General features: G+C 51.4%; 2 protein-coding genes across 2 annotated transcripts in view; one reads left to right on the forward strand and one right to left on the reverse strand.

The window, feature by feature from the left end:
* Window positions 1-5,056: 5,056 nt before the first annotated feature.
* Window positions 5,057-11,939, reverse strand: PLOD3 (procollagen-lysine, 2-oxoglutarate 5-dioxygenase 3). Its single transcript, XM_006859660.1, has 19 exons — window positions 11,823-11,939; window positions 11,357-11,448; window positions 11,063-11,199; window positions 10,808-10,971; window positions 10,567-10,679; window positions 10,352-10,415; window positions 9,573-9,670; window positions 9,316-9,417; window positions 9,074-9,199; window positions 8,747-8,868; window positions 8,433-8,537; window positions 8,185-8,310; window positions 7,848-7,989; window positions 7,638-7,751; window positions 7,396-7,464; window positions 6,740-6,844; window positions 5,884-6,030; window positions 5,528-5,653; window positions 5,057-5,212 (listed from the first exon to the last, which is right to left on the reverse strand). The coding sequence occupies exons 1-19, from the start codon at window positions 11,929-11,931 to the stop codon at window positions 5,057-5,059; spliced, it is 2,217 nt and encodes a 738-aa protein (XP_006859722.1). The 5' UTR covers window positions 11,932-11,939.
* A 959-nt stretch (window positions 11,940-12,898) lies between these two features.
* The window catches only part of ZNHIT1 (zinc finger, HIT-type containing 1), a 6,003-nt gene continuing 2,711 nt past the window's right edge, over window positions 12,899-16,190 (forward strand). Inside the window, exon 1 of the mRNA XM_006859661.1 lies at window positions 12,899-12,951. Coding sequence (XP_006859723.1) covers window positions 12,930-12,951 — 22 coding nt within the window. The 5' untranslated portion in view covers window positions 12,899-12,929. The remainder of the gene's footprint in view (window positions 12,952-16,190) is intronic.

Raw genomic sequence — 16,190 nt, forward strand, 5'->3', positions numbered from 1 at the left:
GCCAGAGATGGAGGCAGAGACGATGACTTGCAGATATGGAGCAGCTGTGGACTTTAGACCCAGAGAATGAATGGAGGGGCTGTGTGCTGACGACCGGGGGGCAGGCTTTGGTTGGTTGATGATGCATGGGAGGGGACTGTAACCATGTCTATGAAATGATATACGATAGGATGAACGTAAAGCTAATGTTCTCCCATGTAAACTATCACATAATTTACAATAAAACATTAAAAAAAAAAAAAGGTTTACCAATTTCTAGTAACTACTTGAAAATAAACTGAACATTAGTTATAAGGGAAATCTAAATCAAAATCACAATGAGATCCTACTTCACACCCAGTAGGATGGCTGTCAGTTTTTCCTACTCTGATGGCTTGTATGTTGCTGTGATGTTGGAAGCTATGTCACCGGTATGTCAAATACCAGCAGGGTCACTTACATTGAGCAGGTCTCAGCAGAGCTTGCAGACTAAGGCAGGATGGGAAAAGGGATCTGGTGGTCTACTTGTAGAAAAAATGGCCAGTGAAAACCTGATGAATAGCAGAAGACATTATCTGATAGATGAGCCCATCAGGTTGGAAAACACACAGAATACGACTAGAGAAGATCTGCCTCCTGAAAGTAGAGTCAACCTTAATGACATGGATGGAGCAAAGCTTTCGGGATTTTTTTTTTGCTGATGTAGCACAACAGAGTGTGGTAGTTGTTAAACAATATCATTACTATCAAAAGCAAGTCAAGTTTTGCTGAAGATAATTAAATAGTTGCAGGAGTACACTGAAATGAACAGCCAGAAAATTCAAGCTGGATTCAGAGGACATGGAATGACAGATATGATTGCTGATGTCAGATGGATCTTGGCGGAAAACAATAAAACAGGTAAACTAGAAAGATGTTTACCTGTTTTATTGACAAAGGCACTTTATTATGTGGATTATAACAAATTATGGATAGTGTTGAAAAGAACAGGGATTCCTGAACACTTAATGGTGCTCATGTGGAACCTGTACCTAGACCAAGAGGCAGCTGTTCTAACAGGACAAAGGGATACTGTGTGGTTTACCATAAGAAAAGGTGCACTTCAGGGTTGTATACTTTTACCGTACTTATTAAATCTATAAACTGGATTATATGAAGAACTGGGCATCAGGATTGGAGGAAGATTCATTAACAACCTATGATATGCAGATGACACAACCTTGCTTGCTAAAAGTGAAGAGGACTTGCAGCACTTACTGATGAAAATCAAACACCACAACTTTCTGTATGGATTACATATCCACACACAAAAAAACAAAAATCCTCAAAACTGGATCAGTCAGTAACATCATGATAAACGGAGAAAACATTGATGTTGTTAGGATTTCATTTTACTTAGGTCTATAATCAACATCCATGGAAGAAATCAAACACCATATTGCATTAGGCAAGTTTGCCACAAAAGACCTGTTTAAAGTGTTAAAAAACACAAGTTTCACCTTGAGGACTAAGGTGTGCCTGACCCAAGCCATGGTATTTTCAATGGTCTCACATGCGTGCAAAAGCTGGTCAATGAATAAGGGAGACAGAAAAAGAACTGATGTCTTTGGATTATTGTGTTGGCTAAGAATACTGACTATCCCACAGGCTGCTATTAGAAAAGACAAAAATGGTCCTTAGGAGGACTTCAAGGCTTCACCTTACATTCTTTGGACATGTTATCAGGAGGGACCAGTTCCTGCAGAAGGACATCATGGTTGGTAGTTGTTGTTGTTGTTAACTACCATCGAATCGATCCCGACCCATAGCAACCCTGTGTAGGGTTTCCAAGGAGCATCTGGTGAGCTTGAACCACTGACCTTGCAGTTCAAAAGACTTTGCAGTCTGTCACATTAGCCAAGAGCGCCACACCAGGAATCCGATGGTAAAAAAACAAAGATCTCCAACAAGATAGACTGACACAGCGGCTGCCACAATGGGCACTGTGACGAAGATGCAGGACCAGGCAGCGGCTTGGTCTGTTGGACTCAGGGTCACTGTAACCCGGAAACGATTCACTCAGGGTCACTGTAACCCGGAAACGATTCAATGACACTTAACAATAGGAAGGTTATAATAAAAACAACAACAAAATACAAGATAGTTAACAAGACTGGAGCCTTTGTGCACTGCTGGTTGGAATGTCAAATAGTGGAAATAGTTTTGACAGTTCCTCAAAAAGTTAAATCTACAGTTACTATGTGATCTAGCAATTCCAAAGGAACCCTGATGGTGTAAACAGTTAAGTGCTTGACTACTAACTGACAGGCAGGCAGTTCAAACCCAGCTAGAAGCTCAGTGGGACCAAGACCTGGCAATCTGCTTCACTAAAGATTACACAAAACCCTATGGGACAGAGTTCTCTAGCACATGGGGTTGCTATGTGTCAGAATCAACTTGATGGCACCTAAATTCAATCATCAATCCGAGCTATATACCCCAAAGAATTAAAAAACGGGGATTCAAAGAGAAAGATACTTGCTCAGAACAGATACAGTGTTCATAACAGCGTGAGTCACAGTAACCAAAATGCCTGTGGAAACAAGTGCTGCAAGTTCAAGGATAAACAAAGTGCTGGAAACCCACACCATTGAATCCTGTCCACCCACAAAGAGGAAATGACACTCTGATACACACTACGCCATGGAAGAGCCTTGAACGCTGAGTGAAATAAGCCAGACACAGAAGGAGAACTAATGTATGGTTCCACTTGTGTGCACTATCTGGAATACAAACACTCATAAAGACAGAAAGGAGATCAGTAGTTAGAGAGGCTGGGAGAGGAAGGAGGAAGGGTTATTGTTCAAAGGGGTGATGAGAAAGTTCTGGAAATAGTTGTTGTTGTTAAGTGCTGTTGAGTCAGTTCCGACCCATAGTGACCCCAGTGAGCAGCTGGTGTGCTTGAATCACTGACCTTGTGGTACAAACTGAACCTATTAGCCTATTTATTCAGTCCATGGCTCTAGCCTCCAATTAACTGCCAATATTACTGCTGGGCACTTGATTAATTCATTGAATTGGGGGTGCCACTTCAGTGGTAACGTCAATCAGTATATCTACGGCAATCAATACCTTTATCATTTTATTACTTCTAACCATCTTAGAATTCACAGTTGCCCTAATTCAAGCCTATGTCGTCACCCTTCTAGTAAGCCTATACTTACATGGTAACACCCAATGACACACTAAACACATGCTTATCACATAGTAAACCCAAGTCCCTGACCGCTTACAGACGCTTGATCAGCAATTCTAATAAGCTCAGGTACAAGCCTAGGATTCCATTTAACTCTATTAACCTAATAACTATTGGCTTAATTTCTATGTTCTTGACAATGTATCAGTGATGGTGTGATATCATACGAGAAGGGACATGAGCGGTTACAAATCAGGCTGGGAACTGCAAGGTCAGCAGTTCGAAACTACCAGCTGTTCCACAGGAGAAAGATGAGGCTTTCTGCTCCCGTAAAGATTTACAGCCTCGGAAACCCTGTACCGGGTCGCTATGGGTCGGAACCGACTCCACACAATACCACCACCATACACCAATTGTCCACAAAGGCCTACGCTACGGCATAATCCTATTTCTTGTGTCAAAGGTGTTCTTTTGGGCTTTCTCCCATTCTAGCTCAGCCCCAACCCCAGAGCTAGGGAGCTGCTTGCCTCCTACAGGAATTCTACCCCTTAACCCTTTAAATCCCACTATTAAATACATCTATTCTATTAGCCTCAGGTGTGACATCGTAGTCTCATGGAAGGGAATCATAATCAAATAATTCAAGCCCTAGTCATCACAATCTTCCTAGGTGTTTGTTTACTTTACACTCCTACAGGCCTCCGATTAACCCACATTAACCCACAGCACACCAGGACTCCGGAAATGGATAATAGTCTGCTAATGCCCCCACGGTGCACACCTAAAAATAATCAAAATGGAAGTTTTTATGCTAGGCATATGTACCACATACACAGAGAAATACATTAGAGCACAAGTTTCCTACTACTGTCATCAGGACCAGCAGGGTTCTGCTTTCCTACCCTTAACACAAAGGAGCTAATGCCATCAAGTGATTAGAGCACTGTGGAGAAGTGTGGGGGGCTGGGCATGGGCGGACTTTCCTGGGACCCCACTATGAAGTATTTTCTTGGTCTGCACGTGATCCCACTCGGGCAATAGAGAACTAAAGTCAAACCAAACCTATGGATTGTCCTTGAGTCACAGTGACCCTAAGGAACAGAGTGGAACTCCTCTGTAGGGTGTCCAAGGTGGTCAGTCTGTAAAGAAGCAGACAGCCTCATCTCTCTCCCATGGAGCAGCTGGTGGGTTTGAACCACTGACCTTGTACTTAACCCACAGTGCCACCAGGGCTCTTTAGGCACACAGTTGTTGTTGTTGTTGTTATGTGCCGTGGAGTTGGTTCTGACTCATAATGACCCTGTACAGGGTTTCCGAGGCTGTAAATCTTTACGAGAACAGAAAGCCTCATCTTTCTCCCACGGAACAGCTGGTAGTTTCGAACTGCTGACCATGAGGATTAGCAGCCCAATTCGTAACCACTACGCTACCAGAGCTCCTAGAGGAGTGGAAAAAAACAAAAAACCAAGATCCTCACACTGCTTTAGTTTCCTTTTCCCTCTTCTCTGCCCTTTCTTTGTGGGGGAGACCGGGGTCTCCCCTCTTCTCTGGGGGAAGACCCAGGCTTCATAGGTGGGCGGAAGAACACAGATGGACTTGAAAGTTACACATCCTCCTTTATTAAGGGAGGAGGGAGGTTGAGAAACCTTAATAATTTATCACGTTGAAAGCCCTCCCCTCAAGGCCCTTAGGGTGCTGAGGGGAGGGAACGGGGGGCTCCAGGAGCTTCCTGAGAGGGCCGTGAGTTGGGGCACACGATGATACATTCAGTTCTAGGCACACACAACATACACACAGGAAGCGAGAAGACAGACAAACCCCCTTTCCAAGGATGAGGGGTGGGCCACAAGCAAGCCCCCCAGAAAGGCACAGTGGTGGGGAGGGTTTGGCAGTGGTTGGATGTCAAGGGTCAACAAAGGACACCATGATGTACCGAGTGCCCCGAGTTGTGGGCAGCCCCTCGTGGTAGTGGGTCAGCCGGCCAGGGTGCAAGAGCCCCCACCCTTTCCGAGGGGCTGAGATCACACAGTCATAACGCAGGAAACGGCAGCCCCCTCCCTGGGGAGACAAGAAGGGAACAGAAAGTGGGGTAAGCAAACATGGGGCTGGGGAACAGGGTGTTACAGGGGAAGCTGGGGGACACTTGGCATGGAGGGCGGGGGTGAGAGGCAGACCAGAGGACCAAGGGGACAATAGACCCAGAGGCATGGGGGATGGGAAACCCAGGAGGCTGGGCAGGAAGCCCACCCAGGGGGCAGTCAGGAGTTGGAACCAGCCAAATAGAAACTGAAAGAGGCCAGAGGCCGGGAGGGTGGCTAAAGGCCATGTGGAGCTCGGGCAGTGTCCAGAAGCGGAAGTAGGGTAGGGACTGACCTCATAATCCAGACCCTTGTGGTTGAGGGCAACATTGAGCGTGAAGGTGGAGGAATCATGGTGTGGCCGCAGAGAAGGTTGTTCATCTGGCCGGTAGCGGACCACAAAGTTCATCACTGCCCGGGTCTGTGGGCACAGAGGAGCAGAGGCTGCATGGCTGTGAGGCCCGGGGATCTTTAAGGAGACAACTTCTATCCAGGGGCAGTGCAGACATGTCACCGCTGACTGCCTTCCTGCAGTCTCTCCTTCTCGGGACCTGGATGCCAGGGGGCTCCCAGGGCTCTGCATGGGGACCTCCAACTTGGGGTGAAGGTTTGGGGAGGACAGAGAGAGCAAGAGCAGGGGCAGTGGCCCACCTTGGTGTGATAGCCTGGGAAGAGAGTCTCCGTCATGGGCCCCACGTATGTCCTAAGCAGCTGCAGCCATTGATCCTCATAACCCACTTGCTTCATGTGGATGTCCACGGTGGGCACATTCTCATAGCCTCCAGCCAGCCTGGAATCCTGTGGGCAGCAGGCACGGGGCCACCATCATACCCTCTGGGCATGGTCCCCTACAAGGACAGTCTTGCTCCAGGACCTTAAAACTTATGTCCAGGAACAATGGTCTCAACCACTTCTTGGTTTGACTAATTCCTATTGGCCCTTTAAGTCTCGGCTAAGATGTCACCTCTTTGGCAAAGTCCCCCAGTTCTCCCCAACCCGGGCATATGACTCTCCCTGTGGCTCTCACAGCGTCTGGGGGTGCCGCTGCTTAGTCATCTCCCCCACCCAGATGGTGCATTCCAGAGGGCAGAGGTTAGCCTGCACGATTCATTATCACACCTGCACTGTCTTTTACAGTAGTAATGGGACATGCCCAGTAAATGCTGAATGGATGGATGGATGGATGGGTAGGTGGGTGGATGGAAGGATGCGTAGATGGCTAGATAGATGGATGGATGGATAGATGGGTGGATGGAAGGATGCACAGATGACTGAATGGATGAATGGATGGATGGATGGATGGGTGGGTGGGTGGGTGGGTGGGTGGATGGCAGGATGCGTAGATGACTAGATGGATGGATGGATGGCTAGATGGATGGATGGCTAGACAGATGGATGACTAGGTTGATGGATGCAACTGTTTCCCGTGAGGGCTAATCTCCTCTGGGTACTCTCCTACTCTCTTGGACCCTTCTTCCTGTCCAGGTTATCCAGAGGGCCCTCTCACCTCATGCCGGCCTCCAGACCACTGACCATAGTGCTCCATTTCCTCCACCAGCTCATCACACATCTGCTCCGACAGCAATGGGAACCAATACACATCTGGGCACGGCTGAGAACAGGATGCAAGAACAGGGGACGGAGACAGGCAGCAGATGGGGATGAGACAAAGCAGGGAGGAGAAGGGGAGCCAGAAGATGAGAGCAGCTGGGGGATGGGGAGTGAGCTGGGGAAGAGGCCATGACTAGCGCTGGAGGGGAAGGAAGGCTGGGATGGAGACAGGTGGAGTGGAGGGCGGAGCAGGCCTGAGGAGGCTCTGGACAAGCACGAGCTGGGAGACAGAAGGGCTCCAGAGCCCCAGTTTCTAGGGCAGTGGTTTTCAAACTTCTGTATAAGAGACAATCCCTGTTTGAAAAATGTGATTTTACCCATAACACTAACATGCTCACCAGATGAAAGCGAAGTTGCTGTGGTTATTGCAAAGGGTGGGATGGGGTGGGGCTGAAGCCCTCTCTGCTTGGCCTTTGTCTTCATCTTGCCCAAGCAGAAAACCCAGGGCACTTCAAAGGTACCCGGGGACACCCAGTTTGAAAACCACTAATCCGGTAGTAGGCCCAAGGTCTACTTGGTCACCAGGACAAGGGGGTTCTGAGTGCAGCTCACCTGTTCCACCATTCCTTCGCCTTCAAGGGCCCGGCTGTAGTTCTCATGAATGTACTGCTCCTTCCAGTCCTGGGAGGGTTTGGGGGTGTCAAGAGATCACGTCTCTCTGATGTGTGACCCCTGCACCCCCACCCAGGAAGCCCTGGCCCACCCTTCCCTGGCAGTGTCAGGCCCTGCTCAGGGGAGATCCTGAGTGAAGGGTGGGTATGTGCACTCCCTGAGGGATGGACTCCCCCACTCACCAGGGGGTTGTCAAAGATCTGCCAGAGATCAGGGTACAGGTGGTCAATGTCATACCGCGAAGTGGCCAGGAGCCGGCCAAATTCTTGCTGATTGCTGAGGTGGAGGAAGACGCCCTGGATTGGGGAGAAGCACAGGAGACCTGAATGGCTGCCTGCCAGCACCCCGGTTTGGGGCCCCGGACCCCACACTCCAGGCCCGGTCCCGCTCACCTTGTCCCGCAGGCTCTTACAGAATGCCATGTCTGGGTCAGTGTCGCTGCTGGAGAACACCTCTCTTTGGGGCAGCTCTGTCCTCAGGGTCTCCCCACGGATCACATATGCCTGGGATATGTAGGGCACGTTCCACACGCCCCTGGGGGGGGGGGGGATGCACGCTAGGATCAGCTACGTCAGTGGACCCCAGTATTTGCCCTCAGGCACCCTACTCCTTGAGCTGGTCACTCCCCCCTTGTCCCACTGTTGACCATTACCAGCTCATGTCCCCACCCTGTCTGGTTGGTGAGTAGGGTCTAACCAGGCCCAGGTCAGAGGAGGGTGGCTGACTCACACTCGCTTCCGCTGCACCAGCTCCACGTAGTCTTCAGAGCGTGCGTAGTACTCATCGGGGCTTAGTGCACCCCAGAAGTTGGACCACAGCTTCCCATGGCGGGACAGCATGGGAGCTATCACCTTCCTGTGGGCAAAGGTGAGGTGAGGGTTGGGCAGAGGGGCGAGGCCTTGGGGAACCTCATGCCAGGGAGGGAGCTGGGGGGCCCTGAGGACTATTTGGGGGCCCTGGCTAAGCCGGCAAGTGACCTGTTCTCTTCAATGAGAATGCGCAGGGTCTGCTGGTTGGTGATGACAGTATCGGCGTCCAGGCTGAAGTAGAAGTCACAGTCAGGGTCCTGCCGACAAGCGTCCCTGGAGGTGATGGATCCACAGATGATAGAAAGTTGGGGGCAGGCAGGGGGATCGCTCCCCACCCACCTTGAGCAGGAAGGAGGTGGGGGGACTGGGTTCCCACCCGTCTGTGACATTAGCACCAGGTGGAGGGATGGCCAGGCTGGGGTCTGGGGCCTGGGGGGATACGGGAGGGTGAGTACAACTACTGCGCATCCCCACCCACTCACATGGCCATGTCTCTGGCCTCGCCTGCAGTCAGGGCCTCCTCTGGCCCCACCAGCTTCACTGCTGAGAAATGGTCCTGGAGCTGTGGCCAGAAGCTGGCAATGTGAGGTTCATGGTATACTTCCTGGAGAAGAGATGGAGGGCTGAGAGGCAGAAAAGATGAGCTTAGGGACTGGGGGCTGGGGGCTTGCACGGTGAGTGGAGAGATGTAGAAACACATTTAGTATGGGTAGGGGTGAAAGTAGGGGTAGGCACGGAAGCTTTAGCTGGAAGGAGCTCTGCTCAGGACTAGGGACGGGTCCTTTGGGAGGACTGCCAGGGCGTCTCACGCTGTTGTGCAGGAAGAGGGTGACCCTGTCCGGAGGATAGTCCAGGAGCAGCAACCGCTGCAGGAAGCGAGGCAGGAACGGGGTTGGCTGTTCCACAAACACGGCTAGAAGCACCCGGGGGGGAGGCTGGAAAACCAACATGGCATGATGGGAGTCAGGGAGGCCCAGTCTTTGCCCGCCACTGCCCACTTTGGCCCACCCCCCACCACTGTGAGCTTGCATGTCCTGGCAGCCCTCCTTACCTGCCCCCCCGGGAGTGTCCTCCGGTCCTGGTGGCAGAACGCACAGCCGCCCTCAGGTGTCCACCCATTGGGGACATAGTTTCCCAGGTAATTCAGATGGAGCTGTTGGGGAGAGACGGGAGCAACTGAAGAGGAGGAGTCCAGGAGTCGGGCAGACAGGCAGGAGGATGGGGTGGGGGGTACTTCAAACCTCTCTCAGCATTTCTGCTGTGAGGCAGGGGCAGGGGCAGGGGCTGGGGGTAAGACTCTGGGAGCACCTTGGTGGGACCGTTGCCATGGACCACAACTGGGAGAGTGTCATAGGCCACGTTACGGATACGCACACGATTCCGATCAAACTTTAAAACCACTTCATCTGGGGAAGAATGACCAGGTTTTAGACTCTCTTTTCAGGCTGTCAAGCAACAGGTTCGTCCAATTTCTCTACAGCGTGACAAGAGTCCCTAGACTGTGGTTCTGCACGGGCCGGAATGGTCCCCCTTAATCTCCTATGGTTCTCACCAGCCTGCTGCCACCTTGGAGAGCCTCCCCAGTGCCAGTCCCTTAGAGTTCATGGCTTCATCTGAAAAGTGGGGACTGGGGTAGGGTGGGGGTGCAACAGATTACGTGTTCAGGAGATGTTAGGACAACCGACACATTTAACGTTGTTATAACACAATGCAACTTACTTTATCAAATGCTCTGCTGGTTTATGAAGTTAACATAAAGATGAACTGTGGACACCGGGAAGCCAGATAAAACCCTACCTACAGCCATGGAACTGATTCCGACTCAACAGGACAGTGACCTTATGGGACAGAACAGATCTGCCCCCTAGGGTTTCTGAGACTGCAAAGCTTTATGGGAGCAGAGTGTCACAGCGTTTTCCCGCAGAGCGGCTGGTAGGTTCAAATCACCAACCTTTCAGTTAGCAACACAATGCTTAACCCACTGTGCTACCAGGCTCCTCCAACCAGGAGCCCCTCCCAAATACAGGACCCCTAGCAGCAGAGGCCTTGCTCATTGCCCACCGCGACCCTTGGTCTCTTTTTCTCACCTAAAGCTCCGTTGAGGTTCTGAAAGATCCGGGATTTATGATCCAGGTTGAGGCTGAGTTTCTCCTGGGTGGGACAGGATGGGGCCGTTAATTAAGGGGGCAGGCACCTCTCACTCTTTTCTCTTTATGTTATCCCCAAATGCGCTTCCAGACTTCCCTTTCATTTAGCCTGAGGCCTCCCAGCCCTGCAGGGCTGTAGGCCTCCTTCACCCTACCCTTAGGCCTGGGTCCAGGTAGAGTTGAGTGTAGAACAGCTGATCATCATTGTCATCCTTGTATTTCCACTGGCGGACGATTTGATGGATGGTAGGGGCGAAGCCAATGAATCCTGGTGGGGGAGGAGACACTGACCCCAAAATTCCTGGGGTCTCACAAATCTGTCCCTACTCCCTCTCTAGCCTTCAGGCACCTGGGGCACTCTTGCCCCGTCTGCCCCTCGGGCACTCTGCCACTCACCACCAGAGTTGAGGAAGCGCTTGCCCGTGCCCACCTCAGGGTACTGCTCAGCCAGCCCCCACTCAGGCCAGCAGAAGGCCTCGGAAGAGAAGAGCAGACGGCTTCCGCTCTGCATGAACTTCTTCAGCAGCTCTGAGGGGCTGCCAGCCAGAATCACATCATAGCTGGGTGGGAAGGAGAGGATGAACAAGCCAGCCCCTGGGAAACTCAGCCTCCCTACTCTGCTCATCACGCTCACTGAACCCATCCCCTTACCTGTCCACAAACATGATGACCATATCCTCCCTGTCTGCGTATTTCTCCATTTCCTTCTTCAGCCACCTGACCTTCTGTCCTCCACCAACTGTCCTGGCTACATCACCTCCACGCCACTCCTCGCCCAGGCCCAGGGTCTGTGAAGGAGGCCCATTAGGTCAGAGCGGCTCAGCTAGCCTGGTGGGTCCTTCTGATCCTCACCGTGGGGACCCAGGCTTCCAGTTCTCAGCCTACTCCTCCCGCTGCAGCTGCAAGCCCTCTCCTCAGAAGCCACAAGGCCTGCCCTTTCCTTACCCGCACAGTGTAGTTGAAAAACTCTGCCGACCGCAGGAAACGCCGGTATCCCTCTGTCTGCGCTGTGGCTACGGTAATCACCAGCAGCTTCCCTGCCACCAACAGAATTCTAACTCAGGACCCGCTCCTTCAGCTCCATGTCTACTGGGTTTGCGTCCCCTCCCAGCTCTCTCTCCGCAGGTCCCCTTCCTTTCCCACTGACCTTCTGCTTTCCCCATTTCCTCTTCCGACCCACTGACCCTCTTCTTTTCCCATTCCCTTGAAACTTTTCCAGCCAGGGAAAACGAGACCCCGGTTGGAGTAGGATAGAAATGATCCTCGGGAATTCGATCAGTTCGTGTGGGCAGGCTAGAAAGCCCAGTTCAGGGTGGGGAGTGGCGATTTGCAGTGTGAAGGAGGGAGTCCGACAGCCCTCCGTAAGCAGACGCGCCAGCCTGACTCGTACTCACCCGGCCCGGGCCCTCACCTGGGTTGACGCGGTCGCCCGCCCGGAGACGCTCGGAGGCCGAGGCCGGAGGAGGCAGCAGCAGCAGCAGCAGCAGCAGAAGCTTGGGTCCCGGGCCGAAGGAGGCCATGGCGCGGAGCGGACGGGACGGTAACGGGCCCACGCCGGGCTGGGCTGTGCGCCTGGAACCTAACTCCGAGAGGGGCTCTGGGAAGGGGACGGGGCAGCGGGATGGCCCGGCCACAGGGAGGCGCAGGGATGGGGCTCCGCCCTGGAAAAAAGACGTAACCCGAGGCGACAGGAGACTGGAGACGCCGGCGTCCGGGACAAGGCGAGGATTGTCCTGGGGCTGGGCGCGCGGGGGCCAGCGGAGGTGGCGCGGGGTTGCGCGGCGGGGTGGGGCCGCAGAGGCAGATCGGTGGTCCCGGAACCAAGGACTTGGTCAAAGGCAGCCTGGTTCTCCACGGCCGGGCAGATGAGGAAGCTAACGCCGAAGGAAGGGAAGTGACCACTGCTGGAGGGTCCGGCGGAGGGCGAGGGCGAGTCCTCGCAACAGCCCTGTCGGGAATGCGGGGCGGAAGATCGGGAAAACAGGGGCGGTAGCGCCGAGCGGAGACGAGATGAACGCGCCGGCAAGGAGGAGAAGGAGGAGTTTTCGGCGGGACTGTGGTCGGAGGGAACTGGGGGTGGAGATTTCGTCAGAGGGTCACTAGGGACCTCTTGGATTTCACACTCAAGCCGTCCCACCCCCTTTGGAAGTCCAACCCACCACCTTTGCAGCCCCGGGAGAAGCACCAAGGGCTGTTCTTGTGATAATGGCATCATCAGAAGGGCGAAAAGAAAATGACGTTTCTCGAAAGACCACCAGCTCCATCTCTTTAAAATGATCGTCTCAGGGGGTTCCACTATGTACAGAATCAAACGGAGGCCGGAAGTAGTATTACCCCTATGAAATATGGCGGAAAGCTTCCTTGTCTCCCAGGCAACACCACGTAGTGAACTAAGTTTTTTTTGGAGTTATTCTGCGCACGCTCCGAAGTACATGGCACCGGAAGTGGAAGTGCCCTAGAAAGGCCTGTGGTTTAGCACGCGTGCGCAATAGGCTTTTCCGTCAGCTGGCATGTAGCGATGGTGGAGAAGAAAACTTCCGGTAGGTGAGCCCCGGGCGGTTCGCTCCACTTTCTCCTTCTAAAACGGAATATGGTTTAGAATTTTTCACCCAATTATTCATCCCAGATTCCTTTCCGGCCTTTGGAGCAGCTCCTCAAACTACCCACTCCGTTGTATTAATACTAGTTCCAAGTCAGGCGCTGGAGCCGGGGCGTGGAAGACATCCTAGAACGAGCTTTCTAGGCGGAATCAGATGTGAGTGTGTAGTTGCGTGTCTGAGTGATTGATGCTGCAGTAGAAAGGAGCGGCATCCAGCCCAGCCTCGAAAGCAGGGGGCCAGGACGGCTTGGCGGGAAAGAAAACACTTAAATTCAATCTATCAAAAATTTTTTCCTTAAAAAAATTTTTTTTTTCGGTGAAAGGTTTACATAGCAGTTTGGGTTTCCATTCAAAGATTTCGTCCCGGATTGCTAAGTGACGTTGGTTGCATCTTTACAATACATGAACGTTCTCATTTGCAGGCATAGCTCGTTTCAGTGCCATGCACAGATGGTGCGGATTTTTCTGTAGCAACTCGGCTTCTAGCAAGTCTTTGGTGCCATTGTTTCAACAGCCTGGGCTCACTTCGTGTCTTTGTGTCACGTTTTGGTCATTTTCATAACATGTCAGCCTTTTTCATAGTGGAGCCCTGGTGAGGCGCTGTAGGTTCAGCATTGGACTGCTAACCGCAGGGCGGTGATTCAAACCCACCAGTTGCTCCGCGGAAGCCCTGTTCAGGGCCACTATGAGTTTAACCAACTGGTCGGCACTTAACAACAACATTGCATATTTAATAGACTTCAGTCTAGTTTATGGGTAGCTCTTATATACACCGGGAACCCCCCAAATTGATTTATTGCAGAGATTTAGAACTGAAACCCCAATTCATTTTTTCAAGATATACCTATATTTCCGGGGTTGTTCCATCTCCATTCATCTAGTTTTCCGCACCCTTTACATTCTCATCTTGGTTTACAGCAACTATTGACCGTTTGACCTTATATTATTGTTAAGTCCCATCGAGTTGGTTCTGACTCATGGCGACCCTGGTATAGGGTTTCCAAGGAGCAGCTGGTGTGTCTGAACTGCCAACCTTGCAGTTCAGACCGACCTTATGGTCCAGCGCTTATCCTACAGCGCCACAGAGTTTTGAAAAGGAGCAGAGTACTTACAGCTGCTACTCATTATTTTGTGAGCTGATCTGTTATTTAGCTCCAGGGTGACCTCAGAGATTTGTTTCTGTCCAAGGTTTGAAGAGTATCTCAAGGCAGTATCAAATCGTACAGCAAGTCTGTTGTGTTGTTATTAAAGTAACATGAAGCTCTTTCCCACATTCTCTCTCATTCTCTCAGGGTCCATCTGTTGTGGCTCAGTTGGAACTGTCAGTAGTGGTAGCTGGGTGCCAGCTAGTTCTTTGGATCTCAGGGTAGATGAGGCTCTGTATGGTTCATGTAGGTCAGGTGTGGGGAACATCCTGCCTGAATGTAAGGCAGGCCTGACACCATCTCCTTTCCCCAAACCAGGCTGACTTCTCAGTTAGGCAGGCTTTGATCTTGATGTCCCTTCCTCTGCAGAGTCTCTGACCAGCCAAGGCCAGGGGAGGTGTGCCTACCACGGGCTGTAGAGCCCTTTGTGTGCTCTTTGTTGCTTTGCCTCTGCTGGTTGGCAGAATCGTTGGTATTTTCTCACCAGACTGTAAGCTCCTGCTTACAGGTCCTAGGCTCTGTGATGGGCACTTGGAAGGGAGTCAGTGCAGTGCAGCCATCAAGAGCAGGGTTGCTTGGTGTTGGGCAGTTCTGGGTTTGAATTCTGACCCAGCCACTTACTAGCCATGTGGACGTTGGGCAACTTTCTTAACCTTTGAACTTCATTCAGTAAACTGGGGGTGATGAACTGATAACTATTTCATAGGGTCGTTGGGAGGATTAAATGATTTAAATGATTCTAAAGGTTTAGTCCTGGTATGGCACTATAGGATAAGCACTGGATTGCTAACCATAAGCTAACTGCAAGGTTGGTGGTTCAAACTCATTAGCTACTCCTCGGAAACCCTATACAGGATCACTATTAGTTAGAACTGATTTGACGGCACTTAACAATGACAACAACAACAAAGACTTAGTAAGGAGTCTTGGTGTGGCGCTGTAGCATAATCACTGGACTGCTTACCACAGGGTTGGCGGTTCAAACCCATCAGCACTCCTTTGAAACCCTATACAGGGTCTCTATGAATCAGAACTGACGGCACTTACCAGCCACAGCAAAGGTTTAGTATAGTGCCTGGTACATAAAGTGTTAGCTATTGACGCTGCTGCTCTTATTATTATGGGTACGGGCACTTGGTAAATATCTGTTTAATGAAAGAAGAGGAATGATGTGTAGCATTATTGGAACCTGGTGAACGGTGAACATGGTCATGAAAAAGTTTGAAAAGACTCCTGGGCTTCTGGGCTCTCCCAGTAGAAGCAGATTGGATGGACAGACTGTTCATTTTGAGTCGCCATGCCAGCAGGGCCAGTAGCCGATTCCCTGCAGCCTGATGACCCGCAGCTGTAGAGCTCACAAGGGACTGGTGGGGAGGGGCCTTTTGGAGTCATTTGCATGTGGTTGGGAGCAACAGAGAGACAGGGAGGACGGAGAGCAGCCCTGATGGGAGGGAGGAAAGCCTGGAGCCAGGTCATGGAACCTAAGGAGGGGGAAAGTTCCAGCCTTAGGGGGCTTTCCTCAAAGCCACAGGCTGTAGGCAGCTCAAGTGAAAGGAGAATTGAAACACCCACACTGGGTTTGGCAGACCACCGCTGTCCTGAGTGCATGTGGATTCCATTGAATGACCAGGTAGGGTTTGCGTTGTTAGGGGCAGAGGAGTGGGCAGGAGGTGAGGAGCTGAATGACTATGTTGTTGTTGTTAAGTGCCATCGAGTCGGTTCCGACCCATAGCGACCCTGTATAGGGTTTCCGAGGTCCCGCAGAGCGACTGGTAGTTTCAAACTGCTGACCTTAAGGTTCGCAGGCCGATTCGTAACCACTATGCTACCAGGGAGCACTTTTGCAAGAAGAGTGGCTGTGATTTGGGTAGACCCAGGAAAGCTTAGCAGGCATTGCTACTTTTTTAAAATTGTGAACTGAGTGATAGTTTACATGGGAGAACATCGGCTTTACACTCATTGTTTCATTGCAGTGATTGCAATCTCCTCCATGCATCATCATTCAGCAGTATTTGCTTCTATCCCTCGGGTTTTT

The sequence above is a fragment of the Chrysochloris asiatica genome, unplaced genomic scaffold (assembly GCF_000296735.1).
Source record: "Chrysochloris asiatica unplaced genomic scaffold, ChrAsi1.0 scaffold00034, whole genome shotgun sequence".
In the NCBI taxonomy this organism is placed as follows: domain Eukaryota; kingdom Metazoa; phylum Chordata; class Mammalia; order Afrosoricida; family Chrysochloridae; genus Chrysochloris; species Chrysochloris asiatica.

Excerpts from the sequence above, each read along its gene's own strand:
- PLOD3 (XM_006859660.1), bottom strand. The coding sequence starts at position 11,931 with ATGGCCTCCTTCGGCCCGGGACCCAAGCTTCTGCTGCTGCTGCTGCTG. Across the intron at positions 11,449-11,822 it reads GGGCGACCGCGTCAACCCAG|GGAAGCTGCTGGTGATTACC; the intron begins GTGAGGGCCCGG and ends TGTTGGTGGCAG. Across the intron at positions 8,538-8,746 it reads GAGGCCAGAGACATGGCCAT|GGACGCTTGTCGGCAGGACC; the intron begins GTGAGTGGGTGG and ends CATCACCTCCAG.